The sequence below is a fragment of the Columba livia genome, chromosome 4, assembly GCF_036013475.1.
Source record: "Columba livia isolate bColLiv1 breed racing homer chromosome 4, bColLiv1.pat.W.v2, whole genome shotgun sequence".
Classification (NCBI taxonomy): domain Eukaryota; kingdom Metazoa; phylum Chordata; class Aves; order Columbiformes; family Columbidae; genus Columba; species Columba livia.
This window is the reverse complement of record NC_088605.1, coordinates 67,404,920-67,423,099: the sequence shown is the minus strand read 5'-3', so window position 1 is coordinate 67,423,099 and position 18,180 is coordinate 67,404,920. Positions and strand designations below refer to the sequence as shown.

The 18,180-nt window shown below is 38.6% G+C and overlaps 1 protein-coding gene across 2 annotated transcripts in view; it reads left to right on the top strand.

Annotated features, from left to right (window-relative positions):
• The first annotated feature begins 3,794 nt into the window (after window positions 1-3,794).
• USP53 (ubiquitin specific peptidase 53) overlaps window positions 3,795-18,180 on the top strand; it is a 33,075-nt gene continuing 18,689 nt past the window's right edge. The window contains exons 1-9 of one of the 2 annotated variants that reach the window (XM_065062751.1): window positions 3,795-4,014; window positions 11,487-12,169; window positions 14,529-14,621; window positions 15,386-15,520; window positions 15,753-15,866; window positions 15,953-16,035; window positions 16,376-16,481; window positions 17,274-17,420; window positions 17,917-18,066. In XM_065062751.1, coding sequence (XP_064918823.1) covers window positions 12,026-12,169; window positions 14,529-14,621; window positions 15,386-15,520; window positions 15,753-15,866; window positions 15,953-16,035; window positions 16,376-16,481; window positions 17,274-17,420; window positions 17,917-18,066 — 972 coding nt within the window. In that variant the 5' untranslated portion in view covers window positions 3,795-4,014; window positions 11,487-12,025. Of the gene's footprint in view, window positions 4,015-10,641; window positions 10,757-11,486; window positions 12,170-14,528; window positions 14,622-15,385; window positions 15,521-15,752; window positions 15,867-15,952; window positions 16,036-16,375; window positions 16,482-17,273; window positions 17,421-17,916; window positions 18,067-18,180 lie in introns of those variants that run through there. The other variant, XM_021298620.2, reaches the window with a different exon arrangement.

Sequence of the window (18,180 nt, the reverse complement as noted above, 5' to 3'; positions counted from 1 at the left end):
ATAAACCATATCTTAAATTCTGCATTTTGTGGAAATTTCTGCCTCAGACCCTACACATAATTTGCTAATTTATTTTCTGAAAAATCCCCCAGTAAGTACAGACACAGTTCCCATTGAGTGTATGAAGTTGATTTCACATGCTTATCAGCTCATAAGGAGAAAGAAAGATCGGTGCAGAAGAACAAGAGTAACAACAACAAAATCAATTAGCTACTCAATAAAGCATTATTTAACATTCTTTTTAAAACCCACAAAATTTAGTCATTTATGCCTTCAATTTGGAAAGATTTGAATTTATGAATCATTTGAACAAGAACAGGATCATAACTGTCCAAAAAGGTTGCTGTAAACATGCTCCAAGTGTTAAGTAAGTCAAGTGTTAAGTGTTTCAGTACAGCTACAGGTATCCAAATGTCAGCAGAAACACTGTATATACAAAACGTATGATACAATAACATTATTTCAGAGGAAAGAATGAGAATTTACTTATAGATCAGCCAATGGCAACAGAAGTATAAATTACACTGGAACAGAAAATTTCTAATACAAAAATACACCCTCTTGTGTGCAGCTGTGAAACACAGATTTGCAGCTCACTCATCAATGAAAATACGTATGACACCTGCAGCTTTCTGAAAAAAATATTGAATGCAATAACTTGTAAATGTTTTGATGTCTCCTGACTATGTTTTTCTTTTGGTACATAACTTTCCATAAATATGTTTTGCCCCAGACTGGACATGTGCAAAACCCCAGTGCCTTGTATATGCTGAAGGATCTGGTATAGACTGCCTCCATTCTCCTCCAGCTCAGTGTTTCATGTCACACCCACCCCTGCCATCAACCACCCTGTCACACTGTTCTTTTTTCCATTTGAAAATCTTAATATTGGCCTGTTAGCCTAGAGTAAAACTGAATGGTCGGATTACTGAGTAGAACTGTAAAAGCCTATTTTACTTTACTCTGGATGCCTTTCCTCCAAGTTTAATACCTCTTCAGCTTTCTAGTCAACTCTCCAGTTTAACCATCTGTGTTGCTAATACTACCAAACTTTACATAAACATCAGTACTAAAACCACATAGAGATTCTTCTGCATCCCTGCATCATCCATAGCACATATCCTGTACTGACAATAACTACACCAGGAAATCATTTGCCCTTGTAGCATTGTTTTGCACTTGCATCACTTATTCTAATTTTAAAATTCTTCTTTTAGCTCATTTAGGGCTTCCTGTGCCACACCTGTGCCATTCTCTGTCTGAACTGTGTGGAAGATTCTATTAAGATTCACTGGTAGAGAACCTTAAAATATATCATAATTAAAGCTCACAGACTATGCTTAGCCTGAGAAAAAAGGAACAGAAGAAAGCAGTATAAATCCCAAGAGACTTCTAAAATATTAGAAATTAAAAAGAAATTTGTGCTGAAGAAAGGGCAGAGGCAAACAAAATAGCAGAGTACACGGAAAAGCAAAAATATCAAAACGAGGTCATAATCAGAATGAGGTCATAATCCTACTTTGGCGTTCACAGATGCCTTTGCTTGACTACGTTTGCAAAGAAGTAATGCAGGAATCAAGGACTACACTGATACTAACTAAAAGGTTAAACAGAACATTTTAAATAAACATACAATAGCCAGATGAACTACCACAGAACTGTATTTTTTATGGTAATGTTAACGCACTCTTAGCATGTTTTTATCTTAAAATTTCTAGTGACAACTAGAAAGATTACCTATCAATGAACAGCTAAGAAATAACTACACACACAAAAAAACCCCCACCAAGTCAAAAACATGCTCATTGTGCCAATATACTACATGAATCTTATGACAATGAAGCCAGATATTCAATTCTCTTCAAAAATCACAAAATCTAGGAAACTTCTCAGAAAATAAGAGGCAAACAAGTATGGTGTCTGTTAAAAAAATCCTTACCAATTACTGGCCATAACACCTGAAAGTCTCAAGAAGAAACACTTTATACAAATCCTGTATTAAGTGACTCCAACTTGTGAATATGACTATCCAAATCGCTGGAATGTTTGGCCACATATAACAAAAGTCTGGAAAAATTTAAAGAAATTATCCTCAAATAATTTTTGAGGCTTTTTGAAGTTGGGCACTTCATGAAAAATGTTGATGAGTGTAACTGAAAAAATGGCCTTAGTAGGTGGGCTTCTCACACTAGCAATATAATGGAAGAAACACTACCATAGACAATCTGATCCAAATGTATTACATTTTTTTTTTAATGAAAACAGATACAAGAACAACAAAAGAGTTTACATAGGACAGTGAACCGATTTGATGTAGCGCTTTGTGTCCCACAGAGCAAGTTGTGGAGCGAAATGAGACTGCAATCTGGATGACCTAACGGAGATGCGGGAAGTGAACTTTAAATAATGGAAGTTATTTACTATTGCATAAGACACTATTGGAAAAGTGAACATATTTTCATACACATAAGCACTTTTCCAAACCTGAAAGACCATAAAAAAGGCAACTGGGAGAAGGAAAATGTAAAAAGTTGTGTTCGGTACCATGCGTATGCTAAGGACTCATGTTGGGTGTGGTAACACTTAAAATAACATCAGTGATCTAGAAATGAAACGTGTTAATGAAATCCACACGTTTATCCAGGAAGATGATAATAATAGTGAAACACAGAAGGTACTTGAGCAACTAGGAATTTAAGTATTCATCAACATATAATTCCTTCAGCAAATAACAAAAGGAAATCCCCTCCCTCCCCAAAATAATAGACCAGATAAAGATCATAGGGAACACAACTCTGGGGCAATGACAAGCAGTTGATACACAATATAGGATCTTTCTGGGCAATACAGAACTCAAAGGCAAAGTAGTTTTGAGATGTATGTACACTTGTCTAGGGTTTGGCTTAAAAGCTACCCTGGTGCCATTAGCATCCGCACGCCTGGGCTGTTTTCACAGGCATCTTAAGTCAAGCCAATGTGCGTAGACACACATCCTGAAATGAGCACTGGAAAACAATTGCTGGAAAAACAACCATTGCCTCCTTCACTTTAACGGGTCATTAACTCGAGAACCCAGTGGTTTGGAACACCCCAGCGGTTTGGAACACCCCAGCGGAGGCTTCCTGGGCTGTAGCTGGACAACTCCCAGAGCTGCTCCCAGTTACCTGGCGTGCAGCCACAGCGGCTTTTACACCTGGGCCAACCGCACCCTCAGTCAGCGTCAGAACGGGAAGGCGGCAGGTTGCGGCAGCCCCGCACCTGCCCACGGCCCCGTCCCACCGTTTAAGGGCCGGTAACGCTCCGCGGCCCTCGAGCGCGGGCGCGCGGCCCTCCCTCAACCGTCAACCGCCCGCCACGCGCGAGCGGGCAGCAACGACTGCGCAGGAACTGGGACACGCGCGCGCTCCCCCCCCCGCCCGTGACTTCGCGCGAGCAGCGGCGCGCGGCCCCGCGAAGGCCTCGAGCCGCCACCCAGCCACCAGGAGCGCCGCCAAAGCCGGGGCGAGGGCGGAGAGAACGGGCAAGGCGCCACGGCACCCACTGCGCATGTGCAGCACCAGCAGCCTGCTGACGGACCGGAACGCGCCCACCTACCGGGCATTCTTCGGGCAGGCACTGTGATTGGCTCAGCCCTTCCAATCGCCTCCCAGCGCTTCTCCCCCTCCGGCTGCCCTCCCTCAGTGCCCCCCTCCCTCTTCCTGGCATCCGGGCTACCGCCGGGCGCACCCCCGCGGCTCCCCGCCCCGGCCGTTCTGCTGTTCCGTCGCGCAGGCTCGCGGCCGATGGGAGGAGGGGGAACGAGGAGCGCGCGCGAGAGGCCTCCCCCTCCTCCCAGCCGGGACTGGCCCGCGCGCGCGCACACACACGTGCCCGCGCTCGCACCGCCCCGGAGCGCGAGACTCAGGGAGAGGAGGGGCGGGAGCAAAAGTTGCTGTGAGGGCGGGGTCGCGCCCGGAGTCGCCGCCGGGAGGGGGCGAGAGAGGAGCTGCCTGCGGGAGCCGCTGGGGACGGGAGGTGAGCGGGGGCGCCGGCGGGGGTCGGGCAGGGTCGTGTCCGCGGCGGGGAGGGAGGCGAGAGGCGAGGCAGCGGCCTCGGGGCGGTGGGGGGAAGGCAAGTGCGGTCCTGAGCTGGGGCAGGGGGAGCGGGGTCCGCCTGCGCTCAGCCGCGGGACGGGGCGAGGTGGCCGGGATCCACCGGCGGTGTCAGGACCCTGCAGACCGTTCACCTGCTGCCGCCGCGTCTGGCGGCGCGCGGGGGTCCCGTCCCGCCGAGGGGCGGCCGCCGCGCACTCGGCCGTTGGGGCCGTAACCGTCGCCTCCTCACGGCGTCGTGTCGCGCCGGTGAGCGGCCGCCCCGCGCCACCGCCCGCCCGGGGCGCCAGCGGCCCCTGCCCGGGGAGCGCGCCCAGCCGCGGAGGGGCCCGGCGCGGGTGCGCTGCCGCGGTGGGCGGCGCCGGGGTTAAATCCCTCCTGAGGACGGCGTGGGTGACGGTCAACAACAGCTCGCGGGGAGCGCTGCCCCGTCCCGGTGAGCGGTGTGCGGAGGGGCAGGCTGCCGCTGACACGGTTTTCGTGTCGAGACGCTGCAAGCTCGTACGTTGGCTTTGTAAGAGCCAGAATGTAAAGTTAATGTTTAACGCGGTAGTCACATGCCCATTAGCGAGTTTTTCAGGAGTGTTTTCAAAGACTGTTTAGAACAGGAAATGCCAGTACAGGTAGTATGGAGCTGTTTGAAATTTAATCAGGTTACAGTGTTTGGAGGCTGTGTTATTTGCTGTATTCGGACAGATTGAGTTTCAGGTAGATGTAGGCAAATTGCCTGCTTAGCATCTCATCCAGGTTTAAGCTTATCCCTTACTTGGATTTTCGATGCAAATATTTTAAAATCAGCTTTTCAGAGGAAATATGACTTGTTCTCTCCACATGTATTTTTCCTTTCCTAAAATAAGTGTGGGTTTTATATATCTCTACTTACTGCTTATTTGGCACATACAAAAAAATCCCCTCTTGATTAACTTTGAAGCTTCTAGGATTATTTTAGCAGCAAAAACTTAATCATGTGGGGATAGTATTGTGTCTGATTGATGATACAGTATCCTCTTCCCCCTCTAGGCAATGGAAATTAACTTTATTTTTAACTGTTCGGTTCTTGTAGGACGAAAGGAGGATTTTAGGTATAAAAATAGTGAGAGTTTATGTTGTAATCTGAATAATCTGAAATTAGCGTAATCAAATGATACAAAACACTTTCTTCTCAAAACAAATTGTTGCAAAGTAAGGTGTGCTTTTTTAAAATATATCAAATTACTTGTATAAAAAGTTACTATTCTGGACCAGGGGAATGTTGACAATAAAAACACTTAAAGTATGTACTTGACTTTCCTATCAAAACTTGATAGTGCAGAATCTTTTTTCAGTCATACAGTGGGCGTGATGTACTACTGACAGAATTGTTTGGGTGTGAGACCCATGGGACTTCAGGGTCAGGGTATTAGCACTATCATGTGTTTCAGTTATGTTGCTTTCCAAGATCTCAGTAGCAACACTTTTTCCTTGGTTAATGCCTCTTGATACAGTAAAAGAGTTTAGTCACTTGAGGAACATCCTGGTGGGAATGAAACCCATTCAGAGAATTCTTCAAAAATGTCCTCATTGTTCCAGCAAACAAGTTTGAGTTTGTTAGGGCCAGGTTAAATCATGAGGTATTGAAACTGTAACAGGGAGATGAAGCGTATCAAAGTTTTAGATGTGTGGACTGAGTGAAGTAGCTAGCTTTGTAGGGATTTGTTTGTGAATAAATAGATGAAGTTTAAGGATTCAGTACATTCTTGTCAAGCCTACAAAATATGGGTGGGTTTAGAGATGAAGTTATATGACTGTTCCTTCTGACTCAGTTACATGGTTTTTCCTGGTAACATAAGAAATCAGAAAGCTCTTTTGGAAGGAACAAAAGCCGGTGTTTTATGCTTCTGTAAATTATCAGTCATCAACACAGAAAACTGAAAGGCGAGGTTACAGTTTGGACAGGCAGTTAATCCAGGATAAAAAGGCAACTTTGAGGATTATGATAGTAAAGATATCTTCTGTCTTCAGGAAAGAGTACATGGTAATCTTTGAACAAAACACTAACTAAAGGAGCAGCAAGATGGGGAAAACAAAATCTTGTTGTCTGTAGTTTTGTTTATCAGTGAGGAAAATCAGGAATTGTATTCCTGAGATTTCATTGCATTCGAATTGGTTTCAGATCTTCTTGACAGGTCTTGTACTTATGTATACTGATACTTTAAATCAGTAGGAAAAAATACTCATATGACAAAACTGCAAGGTAACTTGCTCCTATAGGGCATTTGGGTCCCAAACTTTTTATAGCTGAAACTTTTTGCTGCCTTTTCTTTCCTGCTGATTCTATCCTTCTTGTCCATCAGAATTCATTAATCTGAGACTTTATGTGCACGATGATTCACTGTAAGTGCTGGCCTGTGTCATGGGTTGGGAATTTGTATTCTTCAAGATCTTTACTCAGAACTCATTGTGGCTATTTCTAAAGTTGGTTCTTTGTTGTAGCAGTCCAGAGATGCTGAACCTTGAACCCGTTTTGGTTCTGATGCAAACAGGGAAGTTTTTATTGGAACAGCTTAAAGAAAAAATTGTATACTTTTACAAAAGTCATCTGGGATAGCATCTGCATTTCTGGTTCTCCCATCTTGGAAGGATACAAAGAATTGTGATGTACAGGAGCAGTGGTTGGGCATATGAGTGACAGCTAAATGGATAAGGACTGCAGAAGAGACAATAGAGGTCTTTAAAACAGAAAAACGCTGGCTTCAAAATCTTCAGAGATTGATTGGAAGAATTTCTAGAACAGATAACCATCGTACACCACTTCTGTCTCTTGAGGACTTCTTCAGTCAGTGACTGAACGCAAAAAGAATGTGTCAGGCCAAATACCACTGGCTGGTATACTTGCAGATGGCCTGCAAAATCAGGGCAAATGGTCACTTCATGAAATGAGATGTTTTTGGTTTTGTACTTTAGTATTGTTCTTGTTTCATGTTTTGTGTGTTGCAAGTAAGTGCTATTAATAAAGTGGGGTTTTTTTATCCATCTGATGTTTCAAATAGTGAGACTCCTAAAGAGATTGATTTGAGAGCTTTTGAAGTGAATAGTATCCTTTTCAAAGGCATAGATGCTGACTACTAAAAGCATTAAGGGTATTGTACGGCAAATGAGATCTGTTGACATATATGGTTCAACACAATGGTAAAGGTGGAAGGGGATAGGATTTGTGCAAAAAATTAGGAGTCAGCCCCATTGAGATGCATATAAGAGTTTATTAATTTTAAATTTCAGTCTTTTTCACATTTTAAAGCAACTTCACTGTTTGCTTTTTTTTCCCCCCCCCCCCCAAATGTGGGGCAAAATCACTGCAACTGCTAAATTTTGTCACAATACAAATCAGATATTTATTTTATTGGCAAAAATTGGCAATTTTAAATGACAAGATTTTGAGCTGTGGAAAACATTCAAATTTTCACAGTTGCAGTGCTTGAATGTTTAACGAATTTCATTCTGTTGAGGAGAACAAAGTGATTACAGTCCTAATAATGTTGTCTCGCTGCAGAAAACTCTAGTGGCTTCCCATCATCAGTTAATTTCCTTGCAATACATTTAATCACTTCTAAAATTTTGTTGTCCTGTATTTAAATTCCAAAGTTATACCATGTATCAGTTTAGAAATCGATTTACTAGGGTTGTCAGACCGTTGGGTGGGCTGCCAGGCTCAGCACAGAGGTGTGAACGGCCAGAGGAACCAAAAAGCTGTGTTGTTTAAAAGTAACCTTAGCATTGGGCAGGAGAAAGGTTTGTCATTAGTCATCTATGTAACAACTGAGAGAACTTGCTAAATGAAGCTGAGAAAGAATGATTTTTGAGCCCGATTTCAGACACATTTGAACAAATTTGAATCCTATGGCAGGTTTCCACAAAGTTTGACAGAAGGGCTAGAAGTCTTGATGATGTACTTACAGTGTGCATGAGAATAGGCAGCTGGCTTCAAGAGAGAGACCTTGTGAGAAAGTGTAAGAAGCAGAGTCAGCATATGCCCCAACTAGGGAGAAAACTGTGAGAACTCAGCCATGAGACAGAAATCTGTCAGAAGCCAGGCATTGATAGTTCCAGTATTCACAGAACCAACTGTTTATCACATCAGTATTATATCAACTGATTTCTAAGATGCTTACACCCAAATGTGCATCTAGAACGTGGTTTGTTTAGGTAAAATATTAATAGTAACTGCACTGATTTCTAAGCTAACTTAGTGATACTGCTTTGTACATTGAAAGACTACACAACCTGCAGTTACGTGCTAGGGTATACCTATATAACCGGTGATAATATGCATTTTTGCTGATTAGTGTGTTTGATGTTCTGGCAGCAATAAAGGCAAGTGCCAGAAATTTGTGACAGACATATATTTTGCCCTGTACAGCTGCACAACTAAGAGTAGCCAGGTGTTTGAGATCATTGGTTACTGAAAAACAGTGACTGAAACTAGGCGAGGTAGGAGAACTTAGGCAGATAAATAGATACTGGTTTTGAGAGTTTAGTATCTTTGCCTGAGAACAGTCATCCAAAGTTGATTCCTTTAGTCTGAAGGGTAAGAATATTTATTTGACTCTAAACTGCTAAAAATCTTACGTAGCATGTCAGTAACACTATGTAAAGTAACTGTTTTGCTGAAAGATTGCACCTACTGAAGACTATGGTTCAAGGGCTTACAATTTATCCTCAGTCACCCACAACTTTGTCAAACCAAGAACTTTAAAAGAACTGGTAAATCCCAGTGGCTTATGCTACAGTGCTCTTAGCAACACTGGCTTACCACATACATGTAAGAACAGTCTTCAGTTCCTAATTACAGTCCTATAGACTAACTTAGGTTAAGGGAGTCAGTGGCCTGAGTCCCAGTCATCTAAAAGCTTAACAAAACATTGTGGGAGGTGGGAGGAACCAAGGCTGATTAGCAGCATCACTTCTCTGGTTTAGGGAACAATGTGCAAGGCTTGTCAGCAGTGGAATAATACTTTACAGGGATGGTCTAAATCCAGAAAAATGTATACATCCTTGTCAGCATCTTCCACAATGGTTCTTTCTTCCCTCCCCCCCATCCCCTTTCCCTCTTCAATGTAAACAGTTTGATATTGCTGATTGCAAAAAATTGCAAAAAATTGCAAAAAATTGCAAAAAATTGCAAAAAAATTCATCTTAAGTTCAGTTTTGTGTTCAGCAGCAGGAGAGTGGAGAAAACCATACATACTTCTCCATATGGGAAATCATATAAAGTGAAATTAAGAATTCTATATTGCCAGGAAAATGCATGTTCAAGAAGCTTCTCTGGTACGTCAAGGAGCAAGTTTTCTTGTGACAAAAGTGTATTGGGTTAGTTTTTCAGCATGGAAATAGGAATATTAAATCAGATATCAGGAGAAAGTACTTGATGGTTGAAAGACTTGAATGTAAGATTATTTTTTTTTAAATATGTTTCAAATAATAGTTATAACATTCTTATTTTTAGGAATTAAAAGTTACGGTTCCCTGTTATAGCAGGAGACTTTGGGCCAAATGGTGCTTCATATTACTAAGCGCTTTTGATATGTGGCACTGGCTTCTTGAATATTTATGTACATGTATTTTTAATATATGTGTGCATATATATGTATCTGATTATGAACAGCTATACAACTTAGATTTTTTTCCTTGACTCCTCTTTATTAATCTTTACTGCAGTGACTCATTATTTTCTACTTATGTACTGTACTGAAACTTTGCAATGAAAACATTGGTTAAAAATAATTTATTTCCTTTAATTGCTCTGTACAGATCTGTTATCATTTCTGCACACTTGACTTCAGATAATCTTGAGTATTTTTCTTTGTTAATCTTTGTTTTACTCTTACGTTCACCTCTGTGCTTGTTTACTTAGGGTTTGGTCCTTTGTAGCAGAATAGCTGTGGAGCACTTCGACTTGTATGTGGAAATAAAATTTGAAGTTGATGCTCCTTTTAATTAGTTTAAGGTTCTAATAAGATCTTAAACTGATATGCTTTTCTGGTTACCTGCTACATCTTTTTTTCTTTTTTACCTTTCTCAGTTTATTGAAGTGAACATAAAGAAAACAGAACTATCACATGATATTCTGTCAAGGTCAATTTCCATTTAGATTTCAGACTCAGCTCAGTGCTGTCACAAATCGCACTTACTATTTCCAGTGTTATTAAATCAAATTACTTACGGGTGAGATGCAGTAACATCAAGCAAAACAAAGTAAACAAACAAAAATATTTGATTATACATGGGGCAAAAGAGACTTTGGTTAGGTTTCAGTACTGATATTTTTTTTTGTAATAACACAAGCAAGGACCAATGGTTCCTTTAAATAAAGGGGGGTGGTTTTAGGGGTGCAAGATGTCCTGCTGGTATTTTTGAAAGTCATGTGATTTGTTTCTGTGCTTTCTCAGCTGTACAATTTTTAAGAACTGTAGAACTGGGAGATGTGAATGCGTTGTTGATTGTTCTGAGCTGGGGAAAGTTATCTTCCAATTTATACATCATTCCAACTGCAACATTTACTTTTACTTTTCAGTGCTGCTCACCAATCTTGAAAGGCTTGCAGAGTGAAAAAAATTGTAGTGAGAAGGTTGCAAATTTTGAAGTATGCTGATATGTCTTTAGTATCTCACATGCTTGTAAAATCTAAGGTGAATATCTTTGCTGTAATGTGAGGGCCAAATTTCACCTTTTTTGTGTGTGTGTGTTTCCCAAATATGCAGCCTTAATTGCTTTCATTTATTTCAGTTTATTCTGTTCTGTGCTGTTGCTTCAGATGTTTGTAGATGTTGTAGTAAAGCCAGACTGATTGAATAATCCATTGTTGCGAGATGATCATTGTATGGAATCTGTTATTGAGACAGGCACTGGTTTAAGACAGCTACCAGGATGTTCTTGCTCTGTGGAGTACTAGTTGAGAATCCATCTATAACATCTTAGTAATCTTAAAATACAGGAATACTCAACAGTTCACGTGAGTTGCTGGGATATTGAAATTGAAATAATCTTAGGTTTTCAAGTGTTGAATAAAAATGTTTATTTCTTAGTAATCTTTTTATTAGACTAGGAGACTCAAAGGTAAAGTAACACATTATATGGTCTTTTTGCAAACTGTCGCATATTGTTAGCACTTTACAGTAATTTTATCATGGTCTTTAGAGGTGTATAAGAAGTTAGATATTCGATTATGACAATTTTTCTGCATTAAGAACAACTTCTGGGTGGTGATTGTTTTCCTTTTCACTGGTTATTGCATCTGCCTTTAGATTAAAAGGTTGTTTTAGCCATAATCTCTTTTCTGATTTAGAAGGTCTTTAACATTTTGGAGAACTCTACTTTTATATTTTATGTGTTTTGTTTTGTTTTTCTTTCCTATTTCAGATTCACTGGAAAGAGAATGAAATAAACATGGACTCTTCTAAACTGGAATATATTTCATGGATCACAGTTAGAAGTAAAAAGAAGATGGAATGAAATGAGAGAGCAGGAGTGTAATGCCTGTCAAGAACTTTCCGTTTTTGTGATATACATGACCTTGCAGTATAATACCACTGATGATTTATAGTGATACTTTATTGATATCACTGGAAGAAGAAATCAGTAACTGTGCAACTTGATTAATAAGAACTTTTATTCTAATACCTTTTAACACATTTTAACCTTAACTGGACACTTAAAAAAAAAAAGTCTGAGTTAAAATCTTTTATAGCTGTCTATTAACTGACAGACTGATCCTGATAGATGGCTGACAGCTGCTCATGGAAAATGGACTTAAACCCAAGAATGGTTACTATTGCATAGAGGTGAATGGAATGCCGTGACTTTGGAGCAGTTCTCTTAGAACCTTCTTCTTTGCCTTGCACCCATCATATCCTTAAATATTTAAGTGTAAATATTACAGTTATAAAGTCTAAAAAATAATGGCATGGGTGAAATTCTTAAGAAGACCTGGGGGAAACCTTGGAAAAGTTTATCAGCCTGGAAGTATACTGTCCCTGGCCCCTACAAAAGGCTTATTAAATGAACCAGGTCAAAACAGCTGCTTTCTTAATAGTGCTGTTCAGGTGAGAAAAAATCTTTATTTATTAAACAGTTCTGGTCTTGTAGCAGCTTAGATGGTCATAATAGAGAAAGTGTTCTCTTGCCAATGCTGTTTTTACCATTTGTATTGCAGTATGTGAATTCTAGAGAAAAATACAGCTCACTTTTCAATGGTGTTAAAATCCGTTCTCAGTTAAACTTCTTAATGATTCCAAGTAAGACAGAATAGCAGGACTGTCCTGGAAAAGAAAAGGTGGCAATCGTAGAAAAAGAGACAACTATGTGGAAGTAATTTTACTTAGCATTTCATTTTAAGGAATAGATTGTGAGTATTAAATATTTAATTTTGAGAAAAATGACGGGATGCCATTTTGTTTGCATGCATTAAGAATATCAGGAACACTTTCATATTTGGAAACTTGTGACTCATAACTTTAAAACTTACTGCTTGAATTTTAAAACTAATGTTTCTGTCAAATGTAGCATTTTTATTACTTGTTAAAATTTACTTTTTAGTGTGGTGCAAACAGTACTACTATTTGTTTTGAATAGGACACTATTTTTATTAAAATGCTACGTTGTCAGAATTAGCATGTGAGTCTGTGGTATTGGAACATATGAGACATATGGCACATAAAGTTGGAAGCTTTGATTCTAATCTTAGGAAAGATTTGTGGAATTAAAGTAGGAGATATACTTGATATCAAAGAAATATGACTTATATTTATTTTTACTATTTGTAAGTATTACAAACCAACTTCTTGCATGTGTTTACCTGCCCACTGTTCTGTTTTCATGTGAATTGTAATTGAATGAATGTTGGCTCTTGAGATCTCTGAAGTAGCTCTTTAGATCTCTCAGTGACATTAGTGTGATTAAAAAATGGAGCTTTTACAAGCCTACTTACAACAGAGAGTATGGGGACTGCTGAATTCTGTGACAGGGCAGTCCTAGCCTTTCCAAGTTGTCTGTAAGTCAGAATACCAGGCACAGCTTAGTTTATACTATAGTCTTTTTGAATCTTAAAATTAACGACAACAACAAATTTCTAGGCTGTGCAAAAGAGCAGAACAATATATATAGTAGTAATGCCTAGATTTTCGACCTGATTGTTTTCAAATTGTACAGAATTACTTGCCAAACCGGAAAAGGGCTTAATAGGTGCATAGACTGCCTGAAAAAACTCTGTCTTAAAAGTGATATGGTTTTAAACATCAAAAATATGAGAAATATATTTATATGGTGTACATGTATATGGTATCTAAGTATGTAAAAATGTACTATAGATTTAGTAGAATGAGTTTGCTGATTTACATTCAATGGAAACACCATGACCTATATTATCTTGCAGTTTTGCTGTTTTCCCCTAGGGTGCCCTAAAATTAAACCCTAAGTCATTTTTACTTATAGTTTCAGACAATCTTACTACTTCACAACCTACTGTTGTTTATCAAATGGTGGCAGATGATTGGTGATTGACGTTTTACAAGGAGAAATGTGTTCTTTTCCCCTTTGTTCAACCTTCAGAACTGAAGTTCTGATACTCATTTTCAAGTGCATCCTAATTCCTTTTAGCTTTTATGTTTAAAGCTGGGATTTTTCTTTTCCCTGGATTTGCAGCTGTTGTGTTACTATGCATCTTGAGGAGTCCTTTTATTTTATTTTATTTTATTTTTTTTAAATAATGGGCAACTTTCTGAACTGCTACACTGATTGTGTACCCATAATACATTAGATACTGTAAGCAGTGTAGTGTTGCCAAGCTGGCATTACTTTTACATAGAGTAGTTACACAAATAAAAGGTAGAAACTTATGTCTGATTAAGCACCAGGATTATCTGTGGAAAAACAACTGTAACAGCAATCATTTTAGTAAGGGAACATAAGAATGTAGCATAGACTTAACTTGAAATTATGATTATGCTTTACCTAGCAATTCAGTTTCCATTTTTCCATCTTTTTTTTTTTTTTTCCATAGAAAGTACAAAGGTGGAGGGAGGGAGAGAGAAAGATAAATGAAGTAAGCCCTATAGCTGCTTTCCTCTTATGTAAAGCCATAAGAAGACTACTTCAACCTCTGTACACAGTTTAGCTTGCTGCTTGTTTCCTTAAGAGTATTTCAGATCCTTTTACAAAAGTTCATTGTTTGCCATTGGTTCAAAAAGTTTAAAATGGAGATCTAAATTTTGTGGGTGGTGACTGAGAACCTTCCACAGTTTACCAAATGAATGGAAAAGGACCTTCATTCTTGTAGCATCGTTGGTGCTCAAGTTGTATGTATTATGTGATTTTTTTATTTTTAAGAAAATCTGCTATATGTAGCTGTGTTAAACATGGAGCCTTCAGAACTAATATATTTTCTATGAAACTTTATTTTTATAGGTATTATGGCAACTTGACATATTTCGACGAAGTTTAAGAGGTTTAACTGGACATGTGTGTCAGGGAGATGCGTGCATATTTTGTGCTTTAAAGGTAAATAATTTTTGGAACTTCCAGTTCTTTAAAAATCAACCTCCCTTACTTGCTAAATGATGAGGTCACTTACATACATATCTGCCAAAAAGGAAAGTAGTAGCCAACTACTACTGAAGAAAAAAAAAACAAGTGCGATTTATTTTCATGTTCTAGAACTGCAGATATTGACCTGTTCTCTTGTATTTTGTGCGCTGGTTCAACAGAGATCTGATTTAATAATAAGAATTATCATCATTCTACCTAATTTAGGGGAGTTATTTGCATATCCATTCTTTTAATAAAGATACACTCCTGTCTGAAGTAGTAATGTAAATGTGCATGTTATTTAATGAGTGAAGGGTGTTAAACTAACCCAAGTAGTATTAGATTATGCCCTAAGAAATACACACTATCTGTAAAAATGAGATACTTGTGCATGAACTGCTTTTCCAGTGGCCAAATAAAGGCTGCATAACTACAGACTAGGGCTGTGTAGCTTTTGGAAGCTAAAGCCAATCACTTGCATTTTTATGTACTTATATGTTGTTTTTCTGGTAGTTCAAAGTTCAGCTTGGTAGCATAACATTTTATAATGAAGGAGTAACAGAGCACGGAACCTAAGTAACTTTAAGAGAAAACAGTAATTTCTAAAGTTGCATGGATTTATAAATATTTTAATGCATTTGCTGTTTAGGCATGCTGCATAAGAATTGATGTATTCGTGTAGAACCACAGTGTCCAGTCAAGTGGCTAATGAAGCTAAGCAATCTATTTCATCCTAGGCAATATTTTCACAATTTCAACACAGTCGAGAAAAAGCACTCCCATCAGATAATATGAGACATGCCCTGGCAGAAAGCTTTAAAGATGAACAGCGTTTCCAGCTTGGATTCATGGATGATGCAGCAGAATGCTTTGTAAGTATTCTTTGTGATAGTTAAGTAGAATTACGTTCGTTTTGTGGATGACAAGCTGACCTGTTTTGGTAGCTCCAGGCTCACAGGTGAGATACATGTAATATTACTGACCTTTTTTATGCTAGGTTAGGGAAACATGGAGTAAGTGTCTGGTAATGTGGAATGGAGTAATCTTGCATTTGCTCCCTACTTCATCAGTTCTGTTTATATTTACATTATTATTTCTGTTTAGGAAAATATCCTTGAGAGGATTCATTTTCACCTTGTGCCAAACAGTGAAACAGATATGTGCACTTCAAAGTCCTGTATTTCTCATCAGAAGTTTGCTATGACACTGTATGAACAGGTCAGACCTTTACTTGGTTGCTTTAACAAGTAATTTGTTTCCACTGTCCTGAATAAATAAAAACAAAAGTGTTTCTATTTTTGTAGTGTGTTTGTCGCAGTTGTGGAGCATCATCAGACCCATTGCCTTTTACAGAATTTGTGCGTTATATTTCTACCACAGCCCTGTGGTAAGAGATTTTATTCTTGTATATACAGAAAAATGAGATACCCTTCCAGTAATAATCAAAGCATGCCAGAGAAATGCTGTAAATGTTAAAAATGAATGTGTATTCCTTTTTTAAAATGTGCTTTTGAGATTCTGTCCAAAAGTAACATTTGGATTGCAAAGGCAAAAGCAATATATAGAGAGAGCTTGACAAAATATGTATTGCTACTGTACAGTACGTATTGCTACTGGTTTACCTCCATACCTTTTATTTTTAGTCATAAGATAGAGTTGAGAGTTGACTGAAATTTGTTAACTCTTAAGAAGAGAGATCCACAGTGATTTCCATTTATTTTTTACAGTAATGAAGTAGAAAGAATGATGGAGAGGCATGAACGTCTCAAGCCGGAAATGTTTGCAGAGTTGCTGCAGGCAGCAAATACTACTGATGACTATAGAAATTGTCCTGTAAGTACAAAAGATGTTGCATTACTTGAAGATACAAGGGAGAACTTTTTAGGGTATTAAATCATGCTGAAGAATTCCCCTAAAAGCAGGATTACCTGTGACCATTTAAGTGTAGTCCAGCTTAGGGTAGAAAAGCCCTTAAATTTATCTCTTTTTTTTGCCCTAGTTAAAGATAAACACAGTATCGTAGGTGCAGGTGGCCTGTTTAGAAAGTCAAGATGTTAGGTCCGTGTTGTATTCTTCACTCCACATTCAACATACAGCTAGTTTTTTTTGATTGGTTGGAAAAGGTATCTTCTGAGTGAAGCTGCTTTAGTTCATATACACTGACAGCTTGACAACACTGTCTTCTATTGGAGTAATTTTGTGCTTCTGTTGATAAAAGTAGTCTCTTTTAGCTTGTTCTACTTTATTTCTCTCTTCTTTAAGTTGTCCTATGTCAGTACTGTTAATTTAGGAATCATAGAGAAGTACACAGAACATATAGACCTAAGCTTAAATGATGAAATGGAGGGGAAACAAAAGAGAAATTGTCATGGTGACTTCCATGTTTTCAGAGACTTCTGTTTTAAGGTGGTGATTGGATGTAGAAGTTTAGCTGTAGTCTTCATTATAGTGTTTTTATGATGAAGGATTTTATCCTTAAATTGTGAGAAACAAACATCATGAGAATTAGAAGAGGTTGCAGAGTTGTTTTGTTGCACTATTTCCTGTCTAGTAACTCAAATTTGAACTTCCATTTTTTACACGTCTTTGTTTTCTTTCCTATCACATTTTTTTTTTCTTTCCTAGAGTAACTGTGGTCAAAAAATAAAAATTCGTCGTGTTCTTATGAATTGTCCTGAGATTGTCACAATCGGTTTAGTCTGGGATTCAGAACACTCTGATCTGACAGAAGAGGTTATGCGGAATCTGGCAACACAACTTTACCTTCCTGGGGTATCTGACCTAAAACTTACTATTTGCTTATTCTAGAATTTAATTTAACTTGTATTTTAAGTATATGTAAATATATGCAAATATATATATACATATGTATTTTTAAAATGCACAAAGTTTGTCTACTTTTACCATTCTTTATAATATAATGTTGATATATTTTCTGTGAGAGGAAGAAGTCTCATCAGAAGTGTTGGTCCTGTGCCTAAGTACAAAGATGAGTGTAGGTGAATTCCTAGTTGAATATCTAGGAATATCTTGTTCACTTTGAAATTTGTGGAATTATTCCTGAACATTATTGTTTTACCCCTTCAACTCTGCAAAAGTAAACATTAAAATAGACCTAATAAGTGCAAAAAATCATTATTTATACACATTAAAAATTTTACAGCAAAACAGGGTGTTTAATACCAATTGCCTTGGTGAAATGCCAGTAGTAGGTCTGGAAATTCAGGTGTTTTACACACGTTTTTAAAGTATGTAACTATTTTTACAGCTGTTCTATAGGGTTACAGATGAAAATGCCAAAAACAGTGAACTTTTTCTTGTGGGAATGATTTGCTATACGAGCCGACATTACTGTGCCTTTGCCTTTCACACCAAGAGTTGCAAATGGGTGCTGTTTGATGATGCTAATGTAAAAGAGGTAAATATTGTTTTTACTGCTACCCAATTTATTACTAATTACTTTTCTAGAATGCATTCTTCTGACACTAAAACAGAGACAAGTCAAACAAATGTCTTTAATGAGCCTTTGGTT